A 25,999-nucleotide genomic window follows, 5' to 3' on the forward strand; every position below is an offset into this window, starting at 1 on the left:
GAGCTAATAATTTCATTTTAATCTTTAGCTTTAAAAACAAGCTGTTTTTTGAGACAGTGGGGTGAAGGATGGTGGTATAAGTTTGTTTACTGCTTTCTGTCTTTTTTAGATATGATTCTTCATTTTCTCTCTCCTTTATCTTGTTTACTGCTGGGTTAACACAGGGCATGCAAGGTGACTTACCTAAGGCTTTTGTACCTTAACTGGTTTTAGAAGGAGTTGTTACACCTGCATGTGTGCACACATGTATTTTTGTATTTACTTGTGGATGCATACAGATGCACGCATTTTTGGGTTTGGGTCTCTTCTTGGCTTGAGGAAATGCTGAAACTTTTGGAGGTTTTCATTAGACCCTTGCAGGCAACAACTGCGCCTCGTCTTATGGGAATTTTGCAAAATGTGCATCTTATACATGCCATGGTGATGTTTCCCTTCAGGGCACAACAAAGCGGTCGCACCTGCTGGCAGGCAGTGCCTTGAATGCACAGTCCTCTGTCCTTCTGAACTGCGATGTTTTTCCTCCCTCTCTTTGTAGGACAAATTCAAGCAAGTGTCAATCCTACCACATGTACAACAAGGCTCACTCTCACTGAGCTGAGAATATTCAGTGCTTCCAAGAATCATTCTGTGCCTTACGAGGATAAGTGAAAAGGTGTCCAAGCAGTGAATTTATTAAGATTTACTTTTTTGCCTAGCAGTTTTCTGCAGCTGCTCCATCATAGTTGGTTTGAAATCTTGGCTGGTATGGCATCTTTATATAAAGGGAATTATGCTAGCGGAGAATGTGCTTGGCTGTATATCACTTAACTGTTTAATATTAATTTGTTTGACTCCATATTTCTGGGTGCTGTTGTATAATCATGTGAGGCTGGAGGTCTGAGAGATTTTCCGGTGCCAGCCGCTGCCAGGGAGCTGAGCAAGGGCCCTTATCCTTGGTTTGGTCCAATCTCCCTGGACCGTGCAGGAGAGGTTGCTTTCCCCAGAGTGCCTTGGTGGTTATCTTCTACATGTAGTAGAATACCTTCATAGCTGTGTCAATGTAAATGTAACCATTTTACCCTTTCCCCTACCTTTTAAAATACCTTTTAATTCTGGGTTTCTTTTCTTCTTTGCTCATCTTGGTTTCAGAGCTTGACAGTTAATTTTTCTGAGTGATTAAATCCAGTTTTGTTTAAATGTTTTAAAGTAGTAGTGCATATGTTTGCAATAGACACTTTAAAAAATTAATATAATAAATATTGAGAGGGTCATTTCTTTCAGACTGTGTATGCCTTTTTATGCATGCACAACAAATTGCCCCTTATTCTCCATCTGCTGCAGCTAATAGCACAAAACTAATGTTGTCAAATGATCACTGCTATTGACTAAAATTAATCAGACTTTGGCTTCAGTTAGCCTTAAAGAAAGACTTAACATATTAGTAGACTATGTTCTTGGGACCACCTGATCATCTGAACCCCAGTGAGATGAAGTCTGGTTTTGTGATTAGGGCTCTAGGCTGGGATTTAGGCGTTCTGAGCTCAGTTTTTGGCTTTACTACAGAATTCCTGGGCTCACAAGGGCAAATCATTTAGGAAGTGCTTTGTCACCTTAACAAATGTTAAAGAGTATGCTGGGAATTTCCACCTGGACATTATCATTAGAGAATGTTAGTACTTTAGAACTGATGGCAAAGGGTTGGGTTTTGATATATCTGTTAATCCAAATAGTTTAAAAGAAAAGAAAAAGAAGCTTCAGAATTGAAGAGGGAAAAGTTTTATTGAAAAGCTTGTGTTTTTTTCATTTGGAGTAATTTTCTATTTTGAAATATTTGTTAATATTAACTTTACTATTTTTAAATTTTAACAGATTCAAATGACTCGTCGGTATTTTGTGGACTATCTTCTCATATGTTTTTGTCATTTTTCTTTTGTAAGTTCTGATTCAGAAGGGGAAATCTGAGTCCTGCAATGTGGGAAAGCTCATTTGTACTTACTGTGGACATCTGACTTGTCAATGCTGATTACTACTCACAAAAAGATGTTAGCATTTGCTTACTTCTATGCAAGTTCTTATCTCTTATTTAATTCAGTGGGTCATCTGTGTATATTTACCTTGTTATATTTATTAATAGTCTGTCCAGAATGGAGAACATTTCCTTAATTTGGAGTCTTTGTCCTTCTGTGCTTTACTTGGTGAAGTGACTTAACAGCGTCTCTTGTCACACGTTTAAGTATTTGATAAAGATGAATTCCTGAAAGTTTAAGAGAACACTGATAGGTATGGTTTTGAGTGCCACAGAATTGGTTACAAACAAGCAATTAAAAAAATGCTGACTGTATTTAAATCCAGTTAGTTTTTACAACATAAAAGGATAGTCTAGTTGACTGACTTGGCAAGACCTCTTGTTAAAGAGGAGCACCTCTCACTGATGTTTTATTTTCTTTGAGGGGTTACTTGGGTGGCTTGTTTTTTTAGGAAGGTTTGTTATCGGGTTGCCCTCTTGCGTGTGACTGTGCTCACAGGGCGGTTGCATCGACCGCTGAACTGTATTGCAGCGGGAGAGAGCCCTCCTTGGAGGGGTCAGTGTCCCCCCACCGCAGTGGCCACAGCGTCACGGGGCTTGGAGGAAGCCACGCATCTTGGGATGGTGCTGTTTGAGCGGGCTGATATATTATTGTCCAGGTAGACCACGTGAATTTGCTTGCCTAAGATGTATGAATTTCTAATTGAGGAAGAGAAAAACAGTATTTGTCACATCTCCGGGTAAGACAGCAAATAAAAAGAGCTGATTCCTTCTGTATGATGGACGAGCAGAGACAGCAGAAGCAGATGGGCTGTATACAGATGGGACGGAACAATAAAGATTTCTCACTTTTGCATATTGTAGCTCTTCTCCAGAATTACAAAGGGCATGGGCTATCTGTTTTCAGATGTTATGGGACATCAACCTCAGCAATATAAAAAGCACTGTGATTGACTGTAAGGAGGCTAGAAGGCTCAAAAGCAACTTTCCTCTTTTCTCTTGTTTCCCCTATGAAGGCATGATGAATCAGTAGGTTGAGACCATGCCTGATGTTGAGATGCAGAGTCATCTTACCGTTTATAGGATGTGTGTGATGCAAGTTATTTTTCAGCATGGATCTAAATATTTGAATCTATCCCTAAGTCTTTCTTTGATTTATTAATGGGCTGCTGCCATCACCATGGTATCCAGATACCTCTTCCGTTAGGAAGGCTGCAAAGCGGAGTGGTGAGGAAATTTACATTTTTAATTCTCTGCTCTCCACACCTGTAAATATAAGAAATGGTTTGCAGAACCACAAACACAAGGGCAATATGGCATCGAGAAATGACTCGAGTTGTTGCATTGTTTCGTTTGTCTTTAATGTTTGTTCCTTATGCTATTATACTGCAGCCATTGTTGGTTCAATACCTGCTCCTAGGTAGACATCAGAACACCAGATGGATTACGTACTTTACAGCACTAATGATAGTGACTGATAATGTGTGCAAATCTCCCTTTCACTGATTGTTCAAGGCAGTTAAGAAATACTGAATACAGCTGTACATAATTATGCTTCTTTTGAAACTAAACCAGGCTGTGAAATTTCTGTTCCTGGAAAATGGTCAAAATTAGTCAATAACAGAAACAAAACAAAACAAACAACAAAAACCCAAACCCTTTGCGTGTACTTAGTTAATGGTGTATTGTGACATGCTATTTCTTAGATGCAAGGCTTCCCTGCCAAGTCTATTGAGATTTAAAGAAAAAAAAGGCAAAAAAAAAAAAAAAAAGCTGCATAATGAAACTACAAAAAGGTGATTTTGCTGCAGATGTAGGAAGATGCTGATTTGGCAATACTCTGTGCCTGTGTGCTTGTTTATATCAGAAGGAGTTTGGGTGTAGGTCTGAGTATGTATGTGTCTTAGCATGTTGCAGATATGTGTGAGGGTAGAGTCACTCTTTCTACCCACTCGCTATTTGTTTCTTACATTTCTTGGAGTTACTGTAGGATCAACTGAAATCATCTTTATCTGCTTATTTATCCCTGCTGGATTTTTTTCTGTCATTCTGCAAAATTTTCTAAATGACTGAAGAAAATGAGAACAGAGTTTTGTTAGGTTTTCCCTTCCCCTCCCCCAGAAAAATCTTGTTGAAGTTTGCCAATCACTTTTAAAGCCTACACTGGGCTTTTCTGCAGCACAGGAGATATCATTAAGGCTTTAAACCCACTAATGAGGGAAATGTGCGCTGCTTGAAGGCTCCTGCAATATTAACTACATCCAATTATGTTAGGTAAACGTATGAGCATAGTCAAAACAGGATGAAAGCATATCTTTCTATTCAGGCCAAAAGCAGTCTTTGGAGCCAATCTTTCATCAAACTTGTATTGGCTATTTATTTACTGTTTTTGTTGCATCTTTTTTTATACTTCAACTCTGAAGAAAAACAACACTTATAGACAGGAAGGGACTATATATTCCCAGGGCTCTGATCCTTATTTAAAGAATCCATTTTATTGGTGGATAGTAGATGTGAAATTTTAAGACTGATAAATGTTTTTTTCCTGTTTAAATTCAGTATTGCTTCCTTATCTAATTCTGTCCTCAGCTGGCTGTGCTATGAGTAACTGTGATACATGTGGAGTGGAGGTGCAGTTTGTGCTAGTCTTGCTGGTCCTGACCTTTGATTTCTGTTGATCTGTTGCTTTTCAAAAGGAAGTTGAACTTATTCGACATATTCAGAAATATGCTGAGTGTTTTTTTTCCTGAAGCCTATTCAGTCTAATAGCAGCGCTTTTAGATAATCCCTTATTTAAGACCTATGAAACTCTTATTTTCAGTAGGAGATTGGCTTTGTTTACAGCTTTCACCCTTTTCCTTATTCCTGCTATATAGTAGAGTGTCCTGTCCTCTGGTTCCTGCCTTTCCCGGCCTGGTTTTGTTAGGAGAAGAGTAATAAGTTTGTCATTTGTTCCAGAATTGATACAGGCTCAGACCTCAACATTTAGGTTGGCCTTTTTACATATTTGAACAATCAGGGTTGAGACACAGGGCTTTGCTTTGTTTTTGTGGGTTGATCCACTTTTGGAGGCAGCTTGCCTGCTCATGAACAAAAAGTCCCTTTGAAGCCTCTGGTGAAAGAGTAACCCATTCTGGTCTCAGCCAGTGACGTTTCATAGCACAGAGAACTCATTAATTTGTACCTTCCTGGAAGCCTAGAAGGTCAGCACTGAGCATCGGAGCAGCTGTGACCTGGCAAAATGAGAATGGGAATGGTTGTCCTGTATCACACCAAAGATCTGGGTAGTCCAGCTGGGTATCTGCTTCGCCAAGGTGGCCAGTAGCAGAGACTGGAGAGTGGTGTAATAGCAAGACGGAAAAAGTCTGTCTTCCCTCGGGCCTATCCAGTAACTAGTGCTGCTGTGGTGACTCCCAGAGCTGTGGGTTGCATCTGGGCATCATTTTTCCTAATGGCTATGTTGGCCATAAATCTGTTTCCCTCCTGCGTCTATTAGCTGTTAGGTACACAGATGACTTCTTTTCATGGACAACTTTTTTGTTTCTAATGTGATACAAGTACGTTTGGGAGCTTGCATGTGTGAGCATGTGAAGTTCATTCTTGTTCAGCGAGACTTAATGTGGTATAAGTGGGCATTACTATATTAAACCTTGGAATCTTTTACTTTTAAGTAGAAGTGGCTTTAAAAAGTATAACATTCCATATCAAGATTAGTGGAAATAAAGTTGTAGGCCTCTCTTCACCCACTCCTTCAGATAGCTTAATCCATTTACCTGCCTTTACGTTTATATTTGAATTTAAATGTAGGATTTTTTTTTTTTAAGATATCAGGATAATGTTCTTATCTAGCACAATGCACAGATCATCCCCAATAGAGCCAAACCAGCTCAGACTGGGACTCCCTGTAGGATGGCGTTCTACGTTGCCGTGACACTGGCTATATATGCTGAATACCATGAGCCACTGCTATCCTGAATATAGTCGTACAAAGTGCAAATTTCATTGGGAAGAATTTGATGCATTGACATAATTCAAACTAAAAAGCAGTCCAGAACAAAACCCAGGTGCCTAAAGCATGGCACCAATCTGAAACTGAAGTCAAGTATGTAGCTTTTCTGTACTTTTTTTGATGGCAGGTAAGCATGCAGGTATTTAAGGTACCAGACCCCACACCTATTTTAAAGCTACTGGCATGCTGGAAACTGCAAACCTGGACTGACTGTGCTGAGACAAGCTCTCCTGTTTGGGATAAAAGTGACAAATGAGTTGTTTGTGTTCCCAAGGGATTCCAGCACCTCTGCTTCCAATTCATTGTTTATTTAGGATGGTATAAAGCTTTATATACTCTACGCTATCCTCACTAAAGCTCATAAGAATGTGTTAAGCAGTGAAAAATGGTTTCGAACAAGTTTTGGGCAAAGACTCTGCTCATTTCCTATTTAACTTGATCTGGTTAACTCAGTGTTTCTCACTAGACTCATTGCTGCACTGTTAGGTGTGGGGCAAAGAAAGCCCTGATCTAGAGGGTTGTGGGCTGGTGCCCTCTTCTGAATTTTGCAGCAGTGATTTAAGATAACATTATTGCTACCAACCTTTTGTTAACAATGCAGTAGCTGGAGTTCCCACTCCCTGAGCGAGGCCTGGAGCACGGATCGTGTGGGCAGCCTTTGCCTGGTTCAGTACGGCGGCTTGTCCATCCGAGTTCACGTACCAATGCAGCCTTTTCCCAAGCCCTGCAGGCTGACTTTGCACTGACACAGATGATGAGCGCTCACAGGGTCTTTCTACCAGCTCCATTGCGATGGTGGTAATCTGTGGTATAGGGGAGCGACGGACATCAGATGGGGTAAGTGGCATCTTCAGTTGCTGCAGCTGTTTTTTCAGTGGTTATCGGACTGTAGACTGGAACATTGTTGTCTGATCTTTGCAAAAAATTACCTCGTGTCTGATAGCTTTCCTGTGGGTAAAAACTTTATGCCGCTCTCTGATTTTTGTTTGTGGTCACACCCTATGTAATGTTCATTCTGCAAGAGTAAAAACTCCAGGAGAAAGAGCATTTAGAGACTACACACCCCTTACCACTAACACTGAGTCACAGCTATAAATCTTATGGATCGTAAGTGAAAAATGAGTCTGCAGGTCTCATTTTAGTCTCTAGTGAGAATTCATCTTTGTTTATGTAGCAACCACATATCTTGGCACCATTTGTTGTAAATAGTGGATAGCTAATAGTTGGGTGGTCTGATGCTGTAGGGGGATGGAAGAGCTGCCACGTGTTTCGCAGGTGGAGGGCAGAGCACCTGCAAGCGAAAGCTTGCTTCAAACTTTCCAGCACCTTCTTGTTACTTTTTGGGCTCATTCACACCGGTGACCTTGTTCCCTGCTCTCCTGTTGAACAAGTGCTCCCAACTCTGAGCAGTCCTGGCTGCTGCTCATTTTCATGGGCTTCATTTAGGCACATGGGCCTAAAAAAAAAAAAAAAAAAAAAAAAAAAAAAGAAGAAAAGATTGCTGATCAATGTTAATTATTTACTCCCGCCAGTCTCCCCTCACTGCTGCTAAGCAATAGACACTAAAAAAACCCTACATTCTTTGCTGAAATAATGTCCTGTTCTCCTCCTTTTCCTTTCATACTTGGCCTTGCAGAAAGGATTTGGGGAAATAAGTCATAAAAACAAGAACTATCTTGCACTGTTCTGCTCTACTAGATTAATTCAAAGTTCAAGATACACAAGATATTCCTTTTCCCCTTTTCAAGGCAATTGCAAAGGACATTTTCACCACTTCCTTTTCCATTTTCAGTATGCGCATTTAGATGAAGCTAAAACTGCACTCTTGCACTTTTTATGCTGCTTTCCTAAAATAATTCTGAATAATTTAACAATAGCTCAGGAACATCCCAGTTTAACCAGTCATTGACCTTCAATCATGTTTTTATGTAAACAGGACTATAGTGGTATTTCATCAGTTCCAGTGGAGCTGTATTGTAGCAGAGGTAATGGTGATATCTGTAATTACAGTTGCCCAACGTGTTCCATTACAATATTTAGCTTTCAGTAGTTTATCGAACTTGAACTGCTTCAATTAATATTTTCCATGTAGAATATTCCAGTCAAAATGGTCTAGCTATTTCTAAGAAGAAGCATAAAGAAAAGATAGGGTTATTTATCCATTGTAGGAAAAAAAAATAAACCGAATGCCCTTTTCTTTGACTTTGATCCCTCTGGTGTAAGAGCTGGATATAAAAAACACTTTGAAAATCTGACCAAACTGCTTAAGTTTATAAGCCTGTGAAGAATCTCAGTAAACACAGACTCAATAAAAATTATTAAAGACCATGGAAGCTCCCTGACAAAGCATTGCTCTCTGGTGACAGTGCTCTACAGATCACTAACTTCTACAAGTAGTTATATACACTATCCTACTAGAGATTGTAGAATCCCGAGTTTGTGGTGGATCCAATTCTCATGAAAGATTTTTTAAATGTAATATTAAAAAAACACTTGTAGGACGTTACTATAATTTTTTTTTAATGTTACATTTGCAAAATCAAATAGATAACCTGTGGGAAAAATAGTATATGATAACATAGCTAAAGAGTTGGAACCATTTTTGCATATGCTTAATGATACAAAGGCCACACTCGGTCTAACATCTTCAAACCTTTTAATACTTTATTTTGCTCTCCTAGTTTCCTCCTAATATAATCTTATTTAACTGCAGTAGAAATATATGGCATGCTATACTGCCAGCCTCAAGAATTAAAAAGAATATATCTTACATGGCCCTTAATGTTTTCTGAGATTCAATTTAAATGTGTACACTTAAAAAGAACAATGGTAAATGCAAAAGTGGGAGGTTTTTGTTTTTAGAAATGTTTGGAAGATAGAAGTTTCATGATTTTGAAGAGTCAAAAGCTGAAATAAAAATTAATTTAAAAGGTTGATTGGAATATTTTGCTTTTATTGTAAAATCAAATTTGTTTCAAAATGCAAAGTTGTTTTGTTCCAAAAACATCTGTAACAAGATGTTTTGTTGGAACTTTCCTTCATTTTTCTTCCCAAAAGCCTGGAAAAAGAAATTGATTTTGCAGTGTTTCCAGTTTCTATCAAGCGGGCAACTTTATTTAAGTTCCTCCAGCCAGCTCTGGTTTTATTTTGTTTAATGTGTTATTTGAGTTTCTAGAGATAACCACCCCTGCCTACTTTGTGTTTGACCATTTCAGGTTAGAAGTTCTTTGGATGCACACCTCTGCTGGGTGGTTCTTCTCTTCTCAGTGGTCAAGGGGGGCAGCTCTCATTTCCTCACTCCTTTCAGCTGTTACCTTGGCTCTCATGGTAGCTTTTACATTATATTCTTTTTTATATTATTTTATTTTACATCTATTTTATATTATATACTGTGTCAATTTTGGCTGTGAGAACTTAAGCTGGTCTCAGGGTTAAGACGTATCCTAAGGAAAAGTTTCACCAGGTTTTAGATATGCTGCAGGGGGTTGTTTTGAGTTTTGAGATCCCTTTTATTTATCAGGATGTCGGATGCTGGGGGGATTCAGCACTGATCTTAAATGCGGGAGAAACAGCTGGGCAGATGCAAAACTGGTTCTTGTGATGTGGCAGTATGTGCTGCACTGGCCAACACTGGTGGTTGGGAACCACAACCCCTTGTTTTCCCCTTCCTCCACCTTCCTTGGTAAATCTGTGCTTGGCAGATACTGGTAACATGCAAAAAAAAGTTAGGTGCATAGAGTTGAGTGTCATGTGTGCACTGAATACGTGTGTAGCCTTGAAATGTCACTGGTGCATGGTCTTCTAGAGAGGGAGGCCTCTTTGCTCCTTCGCATGGGAAGAACTGGGTCCCTCTCTGCAGGCAGGACTATGGCAGCCTCTGGCCAGGTTACCTGTTGCCTTTATACGCACACCTAGCTGTTCTGGGGTTAGTACGCAATGCCAATTTGCAGGTGTTTCATTCTCACAGCTGGCAAATGTTCCTTCTCTGGGCACTTGATAAAAGAGGATCAAAATTCCTAACGCTTTTCTGTCTTATTATATATTTGTGGAGCTTCGAGCTTGTCTTACTTCTAAACCTGCTATCTAAGCCTGAAATACTAGCTGTGGATCTTTTGGGGAGTAAATGGCAGTTGAGGCAGCACAAGGAGATGTGGATTCAGGTTCTGACGCACCCCTGCAGGTTCATGTCATGAAAAGGCTGCCATAAAACTGAAGTAATGCGGTGGTGAAATGGGCCCTCCAAGTGCTGTGTCACCTGAAGGAGGCCCATTTTGCAAGAACGGGAGCTTTTGGGTGTGGTCTCTGATCTGTTTTTTTAATTTTGTCTTGTCCTAGAACTCTTAAAATTACAAGATATGGTGATGTACTTTATGCTTCACAGTCTGCCCTGCTTGCTATTACAAGCCTAGTAGGTTTGAGAAAGCAAAAGTAGCTGATACTGTTATTTTGAACAAGGTACTTGCTGGTACTCAGAGGAGTATTTTAGCTGCTCTCCTTGAAGGAATTAAAAAGAATATGAGGAACAGTCTGGTTAGAGCTTTTTAGTGAAGTGAGGCTTTTTTCCTAATATTGTGAGCTTCAGGGAACTCATGATAATGTCATAAGTCCTGCAATATTATCTTTATGCAAAAGGACTTCATTATTGTTGAAATTATTGTATGATCAACAATTCTCTAACTTAAAAAACTTAAATAAAATGCATTCAAATTAATTTGTGTGAGAGTCAGATCAACAATTGCTCTTTCATATAGGCATATTCTGACATGCTTGGATAAATTAGGAGCCTTTTGTTTTGTTTTGTTTTTACTTGATTAGCGCAAACAAAAAATTGCAAATGTGAAATCTCGGAAGATAAAAACCCCAAAGTGTGCTATGCAACTACTCACAAAGGTTTATAGCCCAGCTCTTCTTGAGGGACAAATAAATGAGGAATTAAACCAGATACTGCTATCAGGGAAATGCACTAGTGTTTTCACAGATAGATGTGGAAATCTTAAAACACAAACTTTGTTTTTTTCCCCGATGTCTAAATATGCACATAATGTAATTAGAAACAATTGTGAAGTAGCAGGATGGGAATTCAAATTCTTCAGTTAACAGGATAGTGCAGATGTGATTTGTTGACAGCTTGTTATGTTGCCATTACAGCTGACCTGGAGTTTTCTCTCTGAACAACTTTTCAAAAGAAAACTAACATAAAAAGGGTCATATTTGGCCAGGCATTTCCCTGTCTCTGACAGGGACCAGCAGCAGATGCTCAGAAAAAGAACTTGGCAAGTGCAGAGTAGTATTGCCTTTAATATAGCCTCCTAACTTCTGACTGTCAATGGCTTTTGGACTTCCTGAGCTGGAGGTTATATCCACATATTTTATTTTTAATAGTCCTTTCCTTCCATTAGCTTGGTTTAATAGTATTTTGAACCCATTTATGTTTTTGAAATATCTGAAGAGTCTTCACAAGCCGGTCTTTATTTGCTTTACTTGAGTTTGCTTTCAAATTTTCATTTTGACTTTGGGGGAAAAAAGGTAAAATACTTGTTTTTGGATTTATTGCATGCGTATTGGAGCTTTTTGGTCTGATGAACTGATGCCAAGCATTCTGTTTCAAATCAGTTAAATGACACTTTGAAGTGTGTTTTGTATGTCAGGATGTTGTCTTATGGGAAATGTGAAGTTGGACAACAGCTTTTAGGTGCTGTATGGGAATTTAGAAGAAAGGTAGAAAACCTTTGAAAAGAGCTTCAGCTTTTAGTCATAATTTACTGCTTACTCAGGTGTTTTCTTTTAGTGTTTCTCGCTGCTTTGAGATTTTAAGCTAGACTGGCCTGTTTATAATTTTATTTCTATATTACGTTTGAGTGAAAGAGTTCAAACTGAAATTGTCAATAAAATTTGAAATACATGAAAAACACTGGTATTTTTTATATCTACTCTGCTCTGAAGAAAAACTCTGCATACAAGTAAGACTTTTAAACTAAGCAAGTGGTAGGTCTCCCCTTAGCCTGGCCAGCTTGGTTCTAGTAGGAATCAGAAAGTCTGAAGCATTTAACTCCCATTTTAGGAGCTTAAATTGAAAATTTAAATACTTAAAACCCTCACTTCACCATACCTAATGCTTGGAAGTGCCTTGAGTCCCTTGGCGCTTGCTATTTCAAAACAGAGGTGTCTCAGAAACTCTACTTCTGAGCAGGGTCAAAGGCATTTAGATGCCGAACTTCTCAGCCAGATCAAGACCCACCTCATGTCCCAGCCCAGGATATCTATGAATGAGACGTCTGAAGAGGATCTTGACATCACAGCTATACCCTGAAATTGCCTGGTTGTTCAGGCTCTGAAGAAAACAACAGCAGCAAACATGCTCCTTCAAGTCGCAAGAGGAGACAGTGGCACTGCTCCTCTTTTATACAACCCCCAGCCAAGGGAACCTGCTCAGTGTGCAAGAGAGGTTTTTGTGCTCTTTGCTGGAAGTATTTTCAAGGCACATATCTCATTGCTCTGGGAAGTGCCCTACCCAAAAACCCACATGTGATTATTGGGGAAGATGTGTTTTTAGGCTTTTCTGTTGAAGCTATTCTGCTTTGCATGCAGTCCTCAGGCATTCATGATAGAGAAAAAGCGTGTTTCTGTAGCCTAGTAGTTAGGGCACTCAGCTGGAGTAGGGAGGTGAAGGTTTCAGGTACTACTACAAAATATTGCTTATGCATCTTTATCTAATGATAGTTTATAAAACAGATATTGGAGAGGAAGTGGAACTCAAGGCTCTCTTCACATGGAGAATGCTCAAATTCTAGTCTCAATTTACTCCTAAATATTCCCTGAGGACAGGAAGGTTTAAGAACATCCTTCTTCCCAGCCTTAACTAGCTTGTGCTCCAGCCGTGATTGTTCTTTCCTTCTTCCTTATTCTTACTTCCTTACTCTTCTTCCCATCCTTATCCACAGGAAGGAATTACAACTTCTTTCCCCGTGTGCGAGTTGAGTTCCCTCCATAGCAGTGTGAAGGGGCATCACCACCATGGCTTTCTTCACTCTTCTGTTACAAGAAAGGGAGTAATCCCTGATCACAGCTTTAACATCTCTTCCTGACCAGATTGTGTTATGACCTCCATGAGGAGGGAGGTGGCAAGGCCCTAGGAAAGTGCGGGACTCTTCCTGTGTGGTTGTTGTGGCAGTCTGGACAACTCAGTACTCAGGATACTGGCTACTGTGAGTCCTGGCATACTTCAGACCAAGGCATTTGGGTCAAGATTATGATGGGGTCAGCAGCCTTGAGGATAGGCAGTGGGATGCTGGATAATACTTAAAATCTCTCTTGGCATTCTCCAGGGTCTCCAGAGGTGTTGCAAATATGTCCTTGAATGAGCAGACTAATAGTACATGATGTTTCTATATAACCAAAAGATCAAGCTTTGTGTTCTACCCCAAGTTCATATGTGCATCCCCTGCCAGTCCCATATACACTGACTAATGATTGAAAACATGGGAATGTATCTGCAGCAACAAAAGTATTCAGGAACTGTTTTTCCCCCAATTCTCCTAACAATCTGTAAAAGGAATATTCTGGTCCTCAACCTTTCCTCTATGAAAAGTGTGCATAAACAGAGACACTTTTAATAGTGTTATGATTTTATGCAACACTAAATAGTCCAGTTATGTCAGCTGGAAACTAAATTTAAACATTATACTTAAAAACTGCTTCTCAGCAGAGCAGAAATGGAGTATAGAGTACAGGTTCTCTAGTACAACCTGAATTAGTTTATAATATCAGTACTCCTAATTAATTAACAGTAAGTATTTTTCTCTTTGGTTTGATTGTTTTGACCCCTTGTATGCAAAATGATGGGGGGGTGGACTTAATTTTGATCTTATTTACACCAGCAAATGGGATGATGTGTGAATTGCATCAGTCCAGGTCAGACTGCAGGAGGCCATATGTGTTTATTTTAACATTTACGAATGGTTATATTTACCTCATAGCAATGACTTGCTTTGGTTTCTATTGACAAAACCATGACTTAAGAAAATGTTTGCAAGGACACGAACAGATGTTTCCAGGCAGCTTGCCACAAGGGGGGGAAAAGCCCGTTTTTAGTTGTAAGCTGGTGTTGGCCATGCCATTTTTCCAATGAGGAATGATGAATAGTAGCCATTAGTCAGTCATTGAAAAACCTGACTTGACAACAAAGGGATGAGCTTGGAGATGCCCTTTTGATAGTCTGATATATACAGTAGGCTGGAAGACAATTGCTGTAATCACTGCAACCAGTTCCCCCTTGTAACACTTTCTGAAGTCACTTAATGACCAGGAAGAACCTAAAAGCTTAGTAAAATAGATAATGCTTGGAGATTTTCTCCCCTCCTACCCAAGCATGATGGTTTTAACTTAAACTAAAAGTTTTACTGGACACTTGTATGAAATAGCCAAGCCACACAAACTTTTGGAGTTAAGTTTGGTGAAAATTTTTCCCTCCTTAACCATAAGAAGACCTCCTATATCAGAGATTCTAAAATCAAACTTCATTCAAATGGGCTTTTGTAGGGAAAAAGAAAGTGTAATAGACTCTCAGTAGGCTTAATGATGATCTGGGAGGGCCTTTTGGAAAATGCATGTGAAGAAAAGTGCTCAGTTTTAACAGACAGCAGGGACTGACTTCAGTTGCCCTGTCAAACCTGGGAGAGGTGATGTGTCTAGCTTCTGAGGATTTGGGTGTGGAGTTCTGGAAAAGGCAAATGAAAGAGTGAGCCTAGTTTGGGAGAGACTACACCTGCATTTACAGTTGTAACCAGCAATCACCTCTGCTGTTAACAGGTGGGAGACAGATGATGGGTGCAAGGGACCCACTGGTCTCCCTCACTGTGGGCCACGGTGCTCAATGGGCATTGCCAGGCCTTTGCCCTGACATGACAGCCAGGATCTGTGGGTAAGGAGTCAAGTCTTGCTTTGATTCTGAGAAGATCTCATGATTTGTGAAGAGAAAAGCCATAAATGTTTTAGAGATGAGGCTATAACATCCGTGTAAGCAAGAACCTGCTAGACAGAAGTGGTAATGAACTACAGAAAATATGACTTAAAACAACTGGTTTTTGTTTCATTTTAATAATATGCAACACTGCTCTCCTGGTCAACCAGAAGCCACTATGCAAACTATTTTTGAATGTCATGAACACATGGAGAACTGAGCATAGTTTTTCTTTTACATGACAGCAAGGAAAATTGAAGGAATATACTTCATGAGTTTACCAAGTCCAAAGTTTTTATACTAATCATGGACACATTTGCATTCCCACTTTTATGATCCACTTACTGCAGGCTTGGTGAGATGAATACTTGGAGATCTCTCAGATTTGTTGTTGTTGTTGTTACTTTTTTTTGAAGAGGAGATGGTGTGTTGACCTGTAAGCGTCAAGCCACTGCCACTGGTTGGATGAAATACCATCCAAGCAGTTCATGTGCTTACTGGTTGCTGTTGGCTGGACTGGTGGCGATGGCCTGTCAATCAAGTGGTACAACCAAGGCTGAACAAGCAGCCTTATGAAAAGGTTTTACTTATAGTTCATATCTGATGAATGGGGACAGAGAGACCTGTCTTTGCTCTGTAAACTCTCTCTCTGATATCTCGTTAAATTTGATCTTAAAATGCAATTTTTTAAGCAGGGTGGCAATGCCTAATCCCAAGTTTACTTTTAAAAAGGGAGGACAGCCAACTCTCTTTTAAGATAACAAGATGAACAGATGAACCCACAGGTGTGCCATCCCTACTGCCTGCTCATGCCTGTGGAAGTACTTTTGGGGCTCACTCAGGAGGAAGCCCAGCCCTGTTCTCTCTAGAGCTATCACAGATACTGCTTGGCGCATCCGAGGGCTGGGAGAAGAAGGCCCCCTTGTACTGGGAATGTGTCCTCCAGCCTTGCAGGCTGCAGGGACTTGAAGGAGGTGGTACAGCCTGCATGCAGCAGGCGAGGGGGACCGAGAGCTGGATTTATCCCTGAATACTGTAGAGTCCAGAGGGATTGAGGAAGGGTTGGACCTGGGAGGAGCAAATGGCTCACGGTAGTGTGGGTTGCAGGGTTGTGAGCAGAGTCCAGGGCAACACAGCTGAAGGATTCCTGTTACGGTTGGATCCTGCAAAGACTGCAGGGCTAGGGTAAAGCTTATGACTAACATGAAGGCAAATGGTGTTTGCTAGGTATGACTAATGCTATGGGTAGCAGTGGAGTTACTGTGAGGATTTGGGCTTTTGGGAGCTGTAGAGCTTGGTTCATTGTGTGAATCCCACCACGCTTTCAGTGCTGAGGTTTGGCTCCAGCAGAGGTACATCATTTTCAGTTGTTTTTGAACCTGGTAGCACTACACTATGATTAAGGTTAAGTTTAAGATAAAATTTCTGGGACCACATTTTGCAGAGTTTAATTTCGGGCTGTGTCATGCAAAGCATATGGATTAGATTAGCAGCTGGTTCTATGGAGATGAATGGCTTATATACTAGGTTTTGGAGCAGGTAGGTTATTAGGAGTCTTTATGGATGACCTTATGTCCTGTTCAGGACATTTTAAGAATACCTGGCTGCATTAAATTTCTTCTGCTGGTTGCAAGCTTTCATCCCTCATCTTTCCACCAAAAGAAGCAAGATGAGCTTGTTTGTGAGGAGACCACTGTGACACTACCTTTCTCCTGCTCTGGACAGTCATCACCGGCTGCCAGTGGCTCAGCCTAGCCCGCTGGTGACAAATGCAGAAAAAGGAGCAAATGATTTTAGTATCACCCCAGGCTACAACTATACTCCTGGATAAAGCAAGACCAGTATATGGGTGCATGGGTAGTCCTGCAGATGCCTGTACTGACACACCACTTAGCATGGTTTTGTTCTGTATCAGTTAGTTCTCCCCAAGACACTGTCTGGGCACAGATCAAGAGATAATGTGCGCTGCTACCACTAAGCAGCATGGATATGGCCATTCTCTTTGGGGAAAGTGATTTAACCTTGTGGACAGGAGGTGTGCTCTACCACTTGTCCTCAGAGCCAGGGAAGAGTCACTGGCCTGATTTATTTAGTAGTACACAGCAAGCCAAATTGTCTCGGGGACAAACAAGCCAATAATTGTGTCTGAAGGGTCAGCCTAAAGAACAGCTTAATGGGGAGGGAATTCTTGCATCCGCTCCAAAGACGCTGCTCATCTGCAAATGCTGTTTTGTTTTCCATTTTTAAAGCACTGGTGCTTAAAAGATCTGTTCGGAAGCAAATATTTCTCTGATTTCCTTTATTGTTTCTGATGGCATGTTTGTGATTGTGGGAACCCAGGAGCACTGTGTAGGTATGCTGCAGTGGATTGCCGTGCTGCTAGTAGTTTTCATTCAGAATTACAGTACCGCAGTCGGAAATGGTTGATTACACTGGAGAAGGAGGTGCAGAGCAGTTGTTGGGTATTTAGGTAATGCCAGATGGAAGATGAGTCTGATTGCATTTGACTTAAAAGCAACCTCCTTCCCTGCCTAAAATCCAAAATCCCACCCCAGAAAATATTACAGCATCCGTACATGGTAATTTTTAGTGATTATTATAGGAGCAAAAATTCTCAGATGCAGCTAGTAGTTTGTCCATTCTGAGAGAGGTGACACTTCATCTTTCACTAAGATACTTCAGGCTCATTCTCGTACCAAATTCATTTTCATCCCTACTATATGAACCTGTAACATAGGTTATGCAATTAGGAGGAAAGTGTCTGCAGAAATGATAAGGAAAACCTGATAAATGAAATCGGCTATACACTGTCAGTCACACTGATGCTGTTCCAATAAACACAAACATATTTTTGTGTACCCCGTTTAAAGAGACAGAGTAAAGTAATTTATAGCCAGAACTGTCTTTCCTTGCTTGCAGTATTTAAGTGTATATAATACTATACCTACCAAAATTATGCTAAGGGAGCATTACTGGTGTAAAGTGGAGTGCTAAAAAGGCAATACTATGCTTAGTGTCATAGTTATAGCTTTATAGTTAACAGGCTCAGGCTGTCTGTGAAGTAACTGGGCCCCTTTCTATGAATACAGTATATACAGTCTTTATGTAATTAGGAGCATTTTTAGGGTGAATGTTTGTCTTTTGGGAAGGGGGTTTGCTTTCAAGTCAAATGCAGTCAGATTTATATCCCATCTGTTATTATCTAAGGGGAGCCTTGTCTTCCAGAGGACATTTGTCTTATAGAGTGCACAGATTGGGCAGCCTTCAGTTTAGGAGTGGATGTAAAATACTTTTCCAAGTGTTGCTCTGTAATTCCTTTTTTCTTTTTCTTTTTCTCTGAACACTGTTCAAATCTTGCTTGGAAGATAAAATTGGTCATTTCCTTGTGGCAATTGTTATTCTGTTCTTTCACGGTAGTTTCTGAATGCTTCAGAAATGTTAATGTATCATTAGCAATTCTGAGGAGGTGATGTGGTATCTCCACTTTATAAATCAGGAGTGAGGGCTGGGGATTGAAGCACAGGTCCAAAAGACTCTGCTAATTTGGGGGGCCCAATTCGAGGACTGGATCGCTTGGACTAATGCAGTCTGCATGATCAGAGCACGCTTTCTGTTGATTTCAGTGGCATCAGCAAGTGCTCAGCAGCTCTGCAAACTGCGCCTCTGGGTTTGAAACTGAGGACCAAAGAAATGAGGAATACTTACTTGGTGACCAGCTGAGCCAAGGTTTAGTGAAAAGGGCTTTCCTAGCATCACACAAGAACAGTAGAACAGAGATTAGGATGGAGTGCTTTCTTCAAGAGTGATGTATGTTTACTGTAATCCAGAGCCTCTTTCTTCCAACCGTGCCATGCCTTTGAGTTAACTGCAACAAATGAAGCAGAGCTCCAGTAAGCAGTGGTCTCCCTGGCTGCACCTCTATGATCCCTGGAACAGATACCTTCTGACAAACTAGAAAACAGATCATTTATTTACAGAGGATACACAAAGAAAACAGTCCAAACTGCCTCAGCTTTGACAGCATGTCCTAAATTTTCTTTATTATCACATGAAATAGGATTGTCTATGTATACATTAAAAATGTGCCCATATTTTATCTTATGATAGTCATCTGATGAGAGTATCTGAGTCAAGTCTCCTCCTTCAGTATAACATCCCATCACATACACTACTTGAAATCAGCTCATCTTTGCTCAGAGCTGGCCTGGAGTGTCAGCTCAGTGATATTAGTTTACTACACTGGATGATGTTGCTAACTATTTTAAACTCTCCCATTAGCCTGTTTGCAATACAATATAGACTGTAGATATTAAATGCAAACTCTTCCAATAAGGAGGAAAATTAGGAAATGCAATAGAAGACCAGTGTAGCTAAATTGTGAGCTCTTCACTGACTCTGAAGAGAAGAAGGGTTTATACAGAGTGGGAAGTAGGTCAGATTTCTAAGGACAAAGATGACAGAATAGCTCATGAGGACCATAAAATCAGAAGTCGCAAGGCACAAAATCAGGTAAAAGCATCCAGGTGTGTAACAGGTGGTAAGAACTCATTTTTTATGTGCATTAGTAGTTAAAAAAAAAAAACAGGGCGGGGGGGGGAGGGAGAGGGGAAATGTTACATAGTGAAAGTGATTAACTGATGACTGGGAAGGCCAAAGTGTCTTTTTTGGTTTGTTTGGGTCTTCTCCAGGAAAGTGAAGGGACTCTGCTGCCACAGATAATGTGGGGGCCTGCACTGCCACTGCTTTCCTGAGCTGTTGGGCAGGTAGGCAGGGGCCTGGGTGCCAGGAGGTCTCCTGTGCACAAGTGAGTGTCTCTCTAAAGTCTGGTATCAATACAGAGGTTTGCTCCCACAGTTACAGGGTGGCTGGTCCGGAGGAAATCTCTGTACAACATCTGAAATATTGATGGAAAAATGATTTGCAAAGTAGTCAGGAACAGTCCGTTGTCCAAATGGAAGCATGGATCATGGAGGTTTCCATAGGTGTCTTCTTTTCAAGTACTTTCAGTATTTTTCCTAGTGGTTTAGAGGATGACTTGCAGAGTGCAATATCTGAATGTGTATAAGGTGCTGAGCTGGGAGGGGTGAGAGATGGTCTGAAAGAAAGGGCTAGAATTCAAAGAGGTCTTGATCAGTCAGAGAAGTAATCATAAAAAGAATGGTTGCAGTTCAATAAGGACATGTCCTATACACCAGTCTTAGGAGTAATCAGGTCGGGAAATAACTTCCTAGGGAGCAGTTATTCAGTCTGAGAGTTGCAGTGAACCACAAGCAGGATATGAGTCAACATTGTCATGCTGTGGTATGTAGTATTCTGGGATAAACAGAGAGGAACATAGCCTGCAAGATGTGTGGAAAAAATCCTTCCTTGGCTGGAGTGCCACATCAAGTCATAGAGACTATGCCTTGAGAAAGATGTCAATTGACAAGAGTACCCAGAGGAGAGCAGTGGGATTGAACAAGTGGGCCTGGATAACATGACCTATGAGCACAGCTTGAGTGAATTGGTGTTAATTGGGGTAGATGATAGCAATATGATCAGTGGCTATAATAGTCTTTGATATATATGGGCTACTGCAAAAAGGAAGAGAATAATCCATTGCTATGTCTGTGATAGCACAGAGAATAATAGTCTTAAGTTCCAGCAAGAGTGATATACTCAATAGGATATACTCAATAGGATGTACTATGATAAGAGTAGTCCAGCACTGGAATAGCGTGCCTGGGAAGATCATTGAATCTCCATTTTTGGAGGCCTTTAAAAACATTTAGGAAAATGTCATCTGGCAATAACATTGCTGTAGTAGGTTGTGCTGTGGGGCTTGATATCTCCTGAGGCCTCTTCCAGACATAGATTCTGACGTTTTCAGACATGCTTCCTTTTCTGTCTTTTTTTCTCCCTTTACTCCTGGGTGAATATCACTATTTTCTGTAAAGGGATTTCTTAGCTGGTTGAGGGGATTAAAAATTAGCAAATCCCTAGAGACCATTTGGGTACAGAACTTCATGAGTTGAGTCTGACTAGGCACTCTGGGCAGTGCTTCAAACTAACGATACGTCTGACCGACTACTGAAGCTGTAGGACTTCCAAGTAGAACCTCTTACCTGAGCAAAACTCTGTGAGGGTGCTCCTTACAAACAGGGTAAGGACTTGGACTTGCTCTCTAATCAACATATTTTCTGAAGACTTTTAAAATGCATGTAACAGTCTGACATACCAGCTGTCACCAGAAATCGTGTCCCCCACCGACACCCGCATGCAGTGCGTTGGCACTCATGTCACACAGGGAGGGAGTGTTGACAGGTCCTATTGCTAGTCACCTTAGAAAGGGAGAAAAGAAGCCAGGGTTCAGCAAAGGAGCACTGGCAATCGCAGGACAACGTCAGAAATTGCAGAAACAGAACAGCCCGAGAAAGGAGTTGCTAGACTGACCCGGGTCCTTTAGAAAAACCAGTCAAAGAAGAAATGCAGGCAGCAAAAGAGAAATTTTCTCTAGCCTCATCCATGTTTAGCTTGGTGTCCAGGACTGGCTGTAACCCTCCTCGCCATGGGGCAGCAATACAACACTATTCATGACTGATCTTTCTGAGATCCAGAGTCCAGAGCAGTTCTAGTCATGTTTGTGTTAAAACTGAATCATGTTTTATTTTGACTTAGAAGCCGAACCTGGTTTCGAAGCCAATGCTCGACAGCATCCTTTGTCTTCGTGATGACAGATGGAAGTACGTCCGGAGTCTGCTGACCCCAGCCTTTGGCGATAGCAAACTGAGAGAGGTAAGGTGTAGTCAGTGTTGCTGTCCTATTTACCAGAGATAATTGTTTTCTTTTGTGTAAGCATCTATTTTATATAGCTGCACATTAAGGGTACATAAAAACCTGCTACTTTGTGCCAGTTTATTTAGATCTTAATAGCACGTGCAGAAGAGTGTGCCTACAATGTGGTCCAGGTTGTGGATTAGTGTAACTCAAAATAGCTCATCTGAGGATTTGATCCTGTATCTTTCTCTATATAAGTCAGATTGTTCATAAAGGTACAGCAAACTCAAAAAAGAGCCTTCCCCAGCCCCCCACTTTTAGGAGTAAGCTAAAGTACGGGAAAGGTTATTGCTCCCCGTTGGAACGTAGCTTTTCATTATTTGCAGAGTCAGCAGCTCTCATGTTAACACAGGAACTGCTGTCAGTCTATTTTCACTTCTCCATCTCCTTCCCCCCTCCTCCTTTTATTCTTTAATCCTTTCATATAATAAAATAATTCACTGGAACAGAATGTCATTGCCAGATAAATACCTCTGACTGAAAATAAATGTCTCTGTGCTGACCTGCTGCTAATTTTCTATAAATGTCTCAGCATTTACTTAGCCATGGGAACCCATTACCCTGTAACAAAGTTCTATTCCAGTGACACAATATCTCTTAATTAAATGCAGAATAATGATTGACTGATTAAACTCATCTTTCAGGGGAAAAAAAAAAATCTCCCTCTATGTATTTTATTCTGAAAAGTAAACGTTCCTCACTGTAGTGCCCAGTCCTCGGTTGTAAAATTTTCCACTGGGCAGACGCCTGTGTTGTTTTGACATGCCGCTGTCGAAATCCACAGTAACATCTAAATGTGTCTGGCTCTTTTAGCTCTATAGCCAGCAGTTGCTTAGCAACACCAGCTGCCACCTCCTTATTATGGTAAATTCTAATTGGCCATAAGCCTGGCAAAGATCGCTGATTAATCAGAACTGACAATATCATTGGTTATGCACCTAGACATTTACTCTGTCACTGGCTTGATCGTGAAATTTTATAGACGCTAGGATTTTTAAATATTCAAACGATTACTCGGTAATGGTATGGCGGGAGAGGAGACTTTTGCATTTTCTTAGCTAAAATTAATCTATCTTACTGCAGGTCATCAGCATAGTGCAGCTCAAGGCTTCAGCTTTTTGCTGTTAAACTGACAAAAGATAAAGCCACTCTCCCCTCAATTTGTGCAGAGCAACCTCTGCCGGCACCAGTCAGGCATACTTTACGAAGGAGAGAAGTCAGAGGCCTTGGGTATTGTGCTTTATGGCAGGGCAGATACAGGCTTGCAGTTTACTTGATTAAACGAGGGTGGGATGAGAATTCATGTTGTTGCATTTTAAGCTGCTTGGTGGTGGAGCTGCAACACAGGAGGAGATTAGTGGTAGAAGGTAAAAGGGAGTGCTGACTAGTGCCTGGTAGCAAGCTTACATGTGAAAATTGCAATGTTTATTTTTAGCCTGATAATCAGCTTTTCCTTTGCTGCCTGTCCGAAACTCAGTGGAAGGGGTAGAATTGTTCATAGGCTCTTAGTTTCCAGGAAATGGTTGCTTTCTCCTCCTTTTCTGTAGAAAGAAAGGAAAGGAGGAGGGGGAAGGTCTTGCTAACAGACCCAATTTTGTTCCCATTTCACCTGTCACCAGAAGACCATCCATCGCTACGCAGAGGAACTTTATCTCTTGCTTGCAGAATGCCCATAAGTAACTTAATCTGTTGCGTCAGCGACCTCATGCCTATTTAGTCTGTACCTACTGTGTCTCTGCTTTCCCCTTTCCAGCAGATGATGATATATCAGTGAACTGTGCCTTTCTGGGAGATCTGTTCTTGGCCCTTTGCAATGAGTCCATGTGAAATTAAGAACCTCTTCTGAATGGATGTGCTCCACAGCCTCGCATATCATTGTAAACCCGAAGAAATGAACAGTCTTGGGACTTGAAGTTAATGCAATTTAACTCCTCACTCACATACTGTTGCTTAATTTAGAAGCTGTATCAACACTTCTCAAAAGAAGTCAATGCTCATTAATTATGATTCCACTTTTTAATTCTCCCATATTTAGTACTCTTTCAGAACCTCCACAGTACTGCGGAAATGAAAATGCTAGGTTCTAGGATTGGTCATACTACAGAGTACTCAGAGTTAAGCAGAAGAGTTCATGTTTATAATAACCTCTTCCTCTCCACCCCAAAGGAACGACAAATAAGTTTCTTTTGGTATGGAATTTGTTATATAAGAGCATGGATAAATTTTGTTATGTATATTTATAAATACTTGCTAGGCACATTCCTCATTTCTTCTCCTAGGATGCTGGTTCCTTTGCCAGGGAGATCTGAGCTCTGGAAAAAATCTCTATGTCCTGTCTGTTCATCCTGGATGTCTACCTTGACTTCGGTTTCCTGTGCAAACTCTCCAACATCTCTGGAGAGGCTGCAGAAGTTCCGAGTGGCTTTGGGGAATTGCCCCCCTGAGCACCGCAGACTCTAACTCCACTCTGAACATAGACATGTTTAGCTGGGTGCTCTGAAAGAATCAGAGAAATATTAGCCTGCAGCTGGGCAGTAAATGTTAACAACTCCTTATACTCCTCACAGCAAGCACTTCAGATAAGATGCCCAGAGGGCCTCTGAGTTGGGTCTAGATTCCTGATATCTCCATTTCAGAAACACAAGAATCCACTACTGGACAACTTCAAAACTAGCAGTAACGAGAAACTTGTCATCTGCTCTTTGGGTTGGTTGCTGGAGGACAAAATGCAAAGCAGAGCTAAAGTATTATGCTAGGGTTTGACCTGTAATGCCCCACTGCAGCATCTAGCCCCTGTGGCTGTGAGTAGATGTGTACTTTGCCCTTGTCTCTCCACGGTAGTCATGTAGTGTCACAGAGAAGTTCACTAAGCTTGAGGAATTTCACCTCAGTTTGGCAAAAATCTCCAACAGTCCCCAAATGAGGAAAAGTTGATCCCAGAACACTTGCAAAGTTATGAGCAATTATCTAAAACTAGAGGGTTACAGCACTGTTGGGGGCCATTGTAGGGATTGCTGCCTGTACTCAGCAATTGATTTCCTAACATTTTTCAAAAATTTTCTGGTATCTTCTGCAGCTTTTGCTATCTTCTCGATTTCTTGCATTAAAAGTTGTGCAGTTTCACTGTTGTTTTTATGGAGTTTTGTATGCTGTGTGTTCTCTCTTCTCAATTTTCTTTTTCTAATGAGTATGAAAAGGTTAGTAAAGCAGTTCACTCCAACCGAAGGAAAGTTTGACTCTGGATAACATTAAACTCAAATACTATAATGGTGAGCGCAGTGTAAATCAAAGATTTTTTTAGGCTTAGTGCTGCAGAAAGATCTGCTAGTGTCCCACATGAGATTTGACTGGAGTTGGTAGCAGATCTGATAATCAGCTCTCGGGTCGTGTCTTTCTTACTCTTTCTGGAAAGCATTTTTTCCAGTGAGAGCCCTGAATAGACTCCCAGTGCCATCGCTGTAGGAGACACTAATAATGAGAAACAGGAAGCAGGAGAACAAAATTTCACTTCCAACTCTGCCACTGACTGCCTGTGTATGATTTGGTAGAAGCTACTGAAATTCATTGTGCCTCAACTTCTTTATTTGTAACATGGGAATATTATCAGTCACTGAAAGTTGGTCCAAGGTGTAATTCATGAGGAATTCATGAAGTCAAATACTTAGGGGTCCTTAAGTAAAAGATGCAGTTCCCAGTGTTCCTGTCATGCTCTCCACAGCTATTGTGTAATAAAGCAAGCAAATATGTTAGTGATCTTGCTGTACTGCTCTTGATTCCCTATTTAGTATTTCTTATTTTGCTTTTCTTCCCTTCGCTGTGGTACCTGTGATGATCCTGCAGTTCTGGACCCCTTGTCAGGCTTGATAAATAGCTTTGTTCTCTTTTACAGCCAACACCAGCAGAAAACCTATTGATTTTTATTTATTCTGATGGTGCTGCAATAGTCTTGTCATCTTTATCAGTATGCCCAGAATCCTCACCTCCATTATCAACCATTAAAACAAAACAACACAAAAATTAAAGAAGAGAGTGCAGTGTAATGTAGCATTGTCCTAAATAACTTGTGAAATGGAGTTTATGTTGAGGCATTTGCTTTTGTGCCAAAGGAGGCACAAAGCAGAACTTGCGATAACATCACAGAACAGTGCAAGAAACTCCTCTAGTGTCATCTTGGACACATAGATCTTCCAGATCCCACCAGAACATGGGA

General features: G+C 40.7%; 1 protein-coding gene across 1 annotated transcript in view; it reads left to right on the plus strand.

The window, feature by feature from the left end:
- The window catches only part of TBXAS1 (thromboxane A synthase 1), a 233,323-nt gene that overhangs the window by 108,759 nt on the left and 98,565 nt on the right, over positions 1-25,999 (plus strand). The window contains exon 5 of the mRNA XM_013947330.2: positions 21,631-21,747. Coding sequence (XP_013802784.1) covers positions 21,631-21,747 — 117 coding nt within the window. The remainder of the gene's footprint in view (positions 1-21,630; positions 21,748-25,999) is intronic.

This window comes from Apteryx mantelli, chromosome 1 (assembly GCF_036417845.1).
Source record: "Apteryx mantelli isolate bAptMan1 chromosome 1, bAptMan1.hap1, whole genome shotgun sequence".
Classification (NCBI taxonomy): domain Eukaryota; kingdom Metazoa; phylum Chordata; class Aves; order Apterygiformes; family Apterygidae; genus Apteryx; species Apteryx mantelli.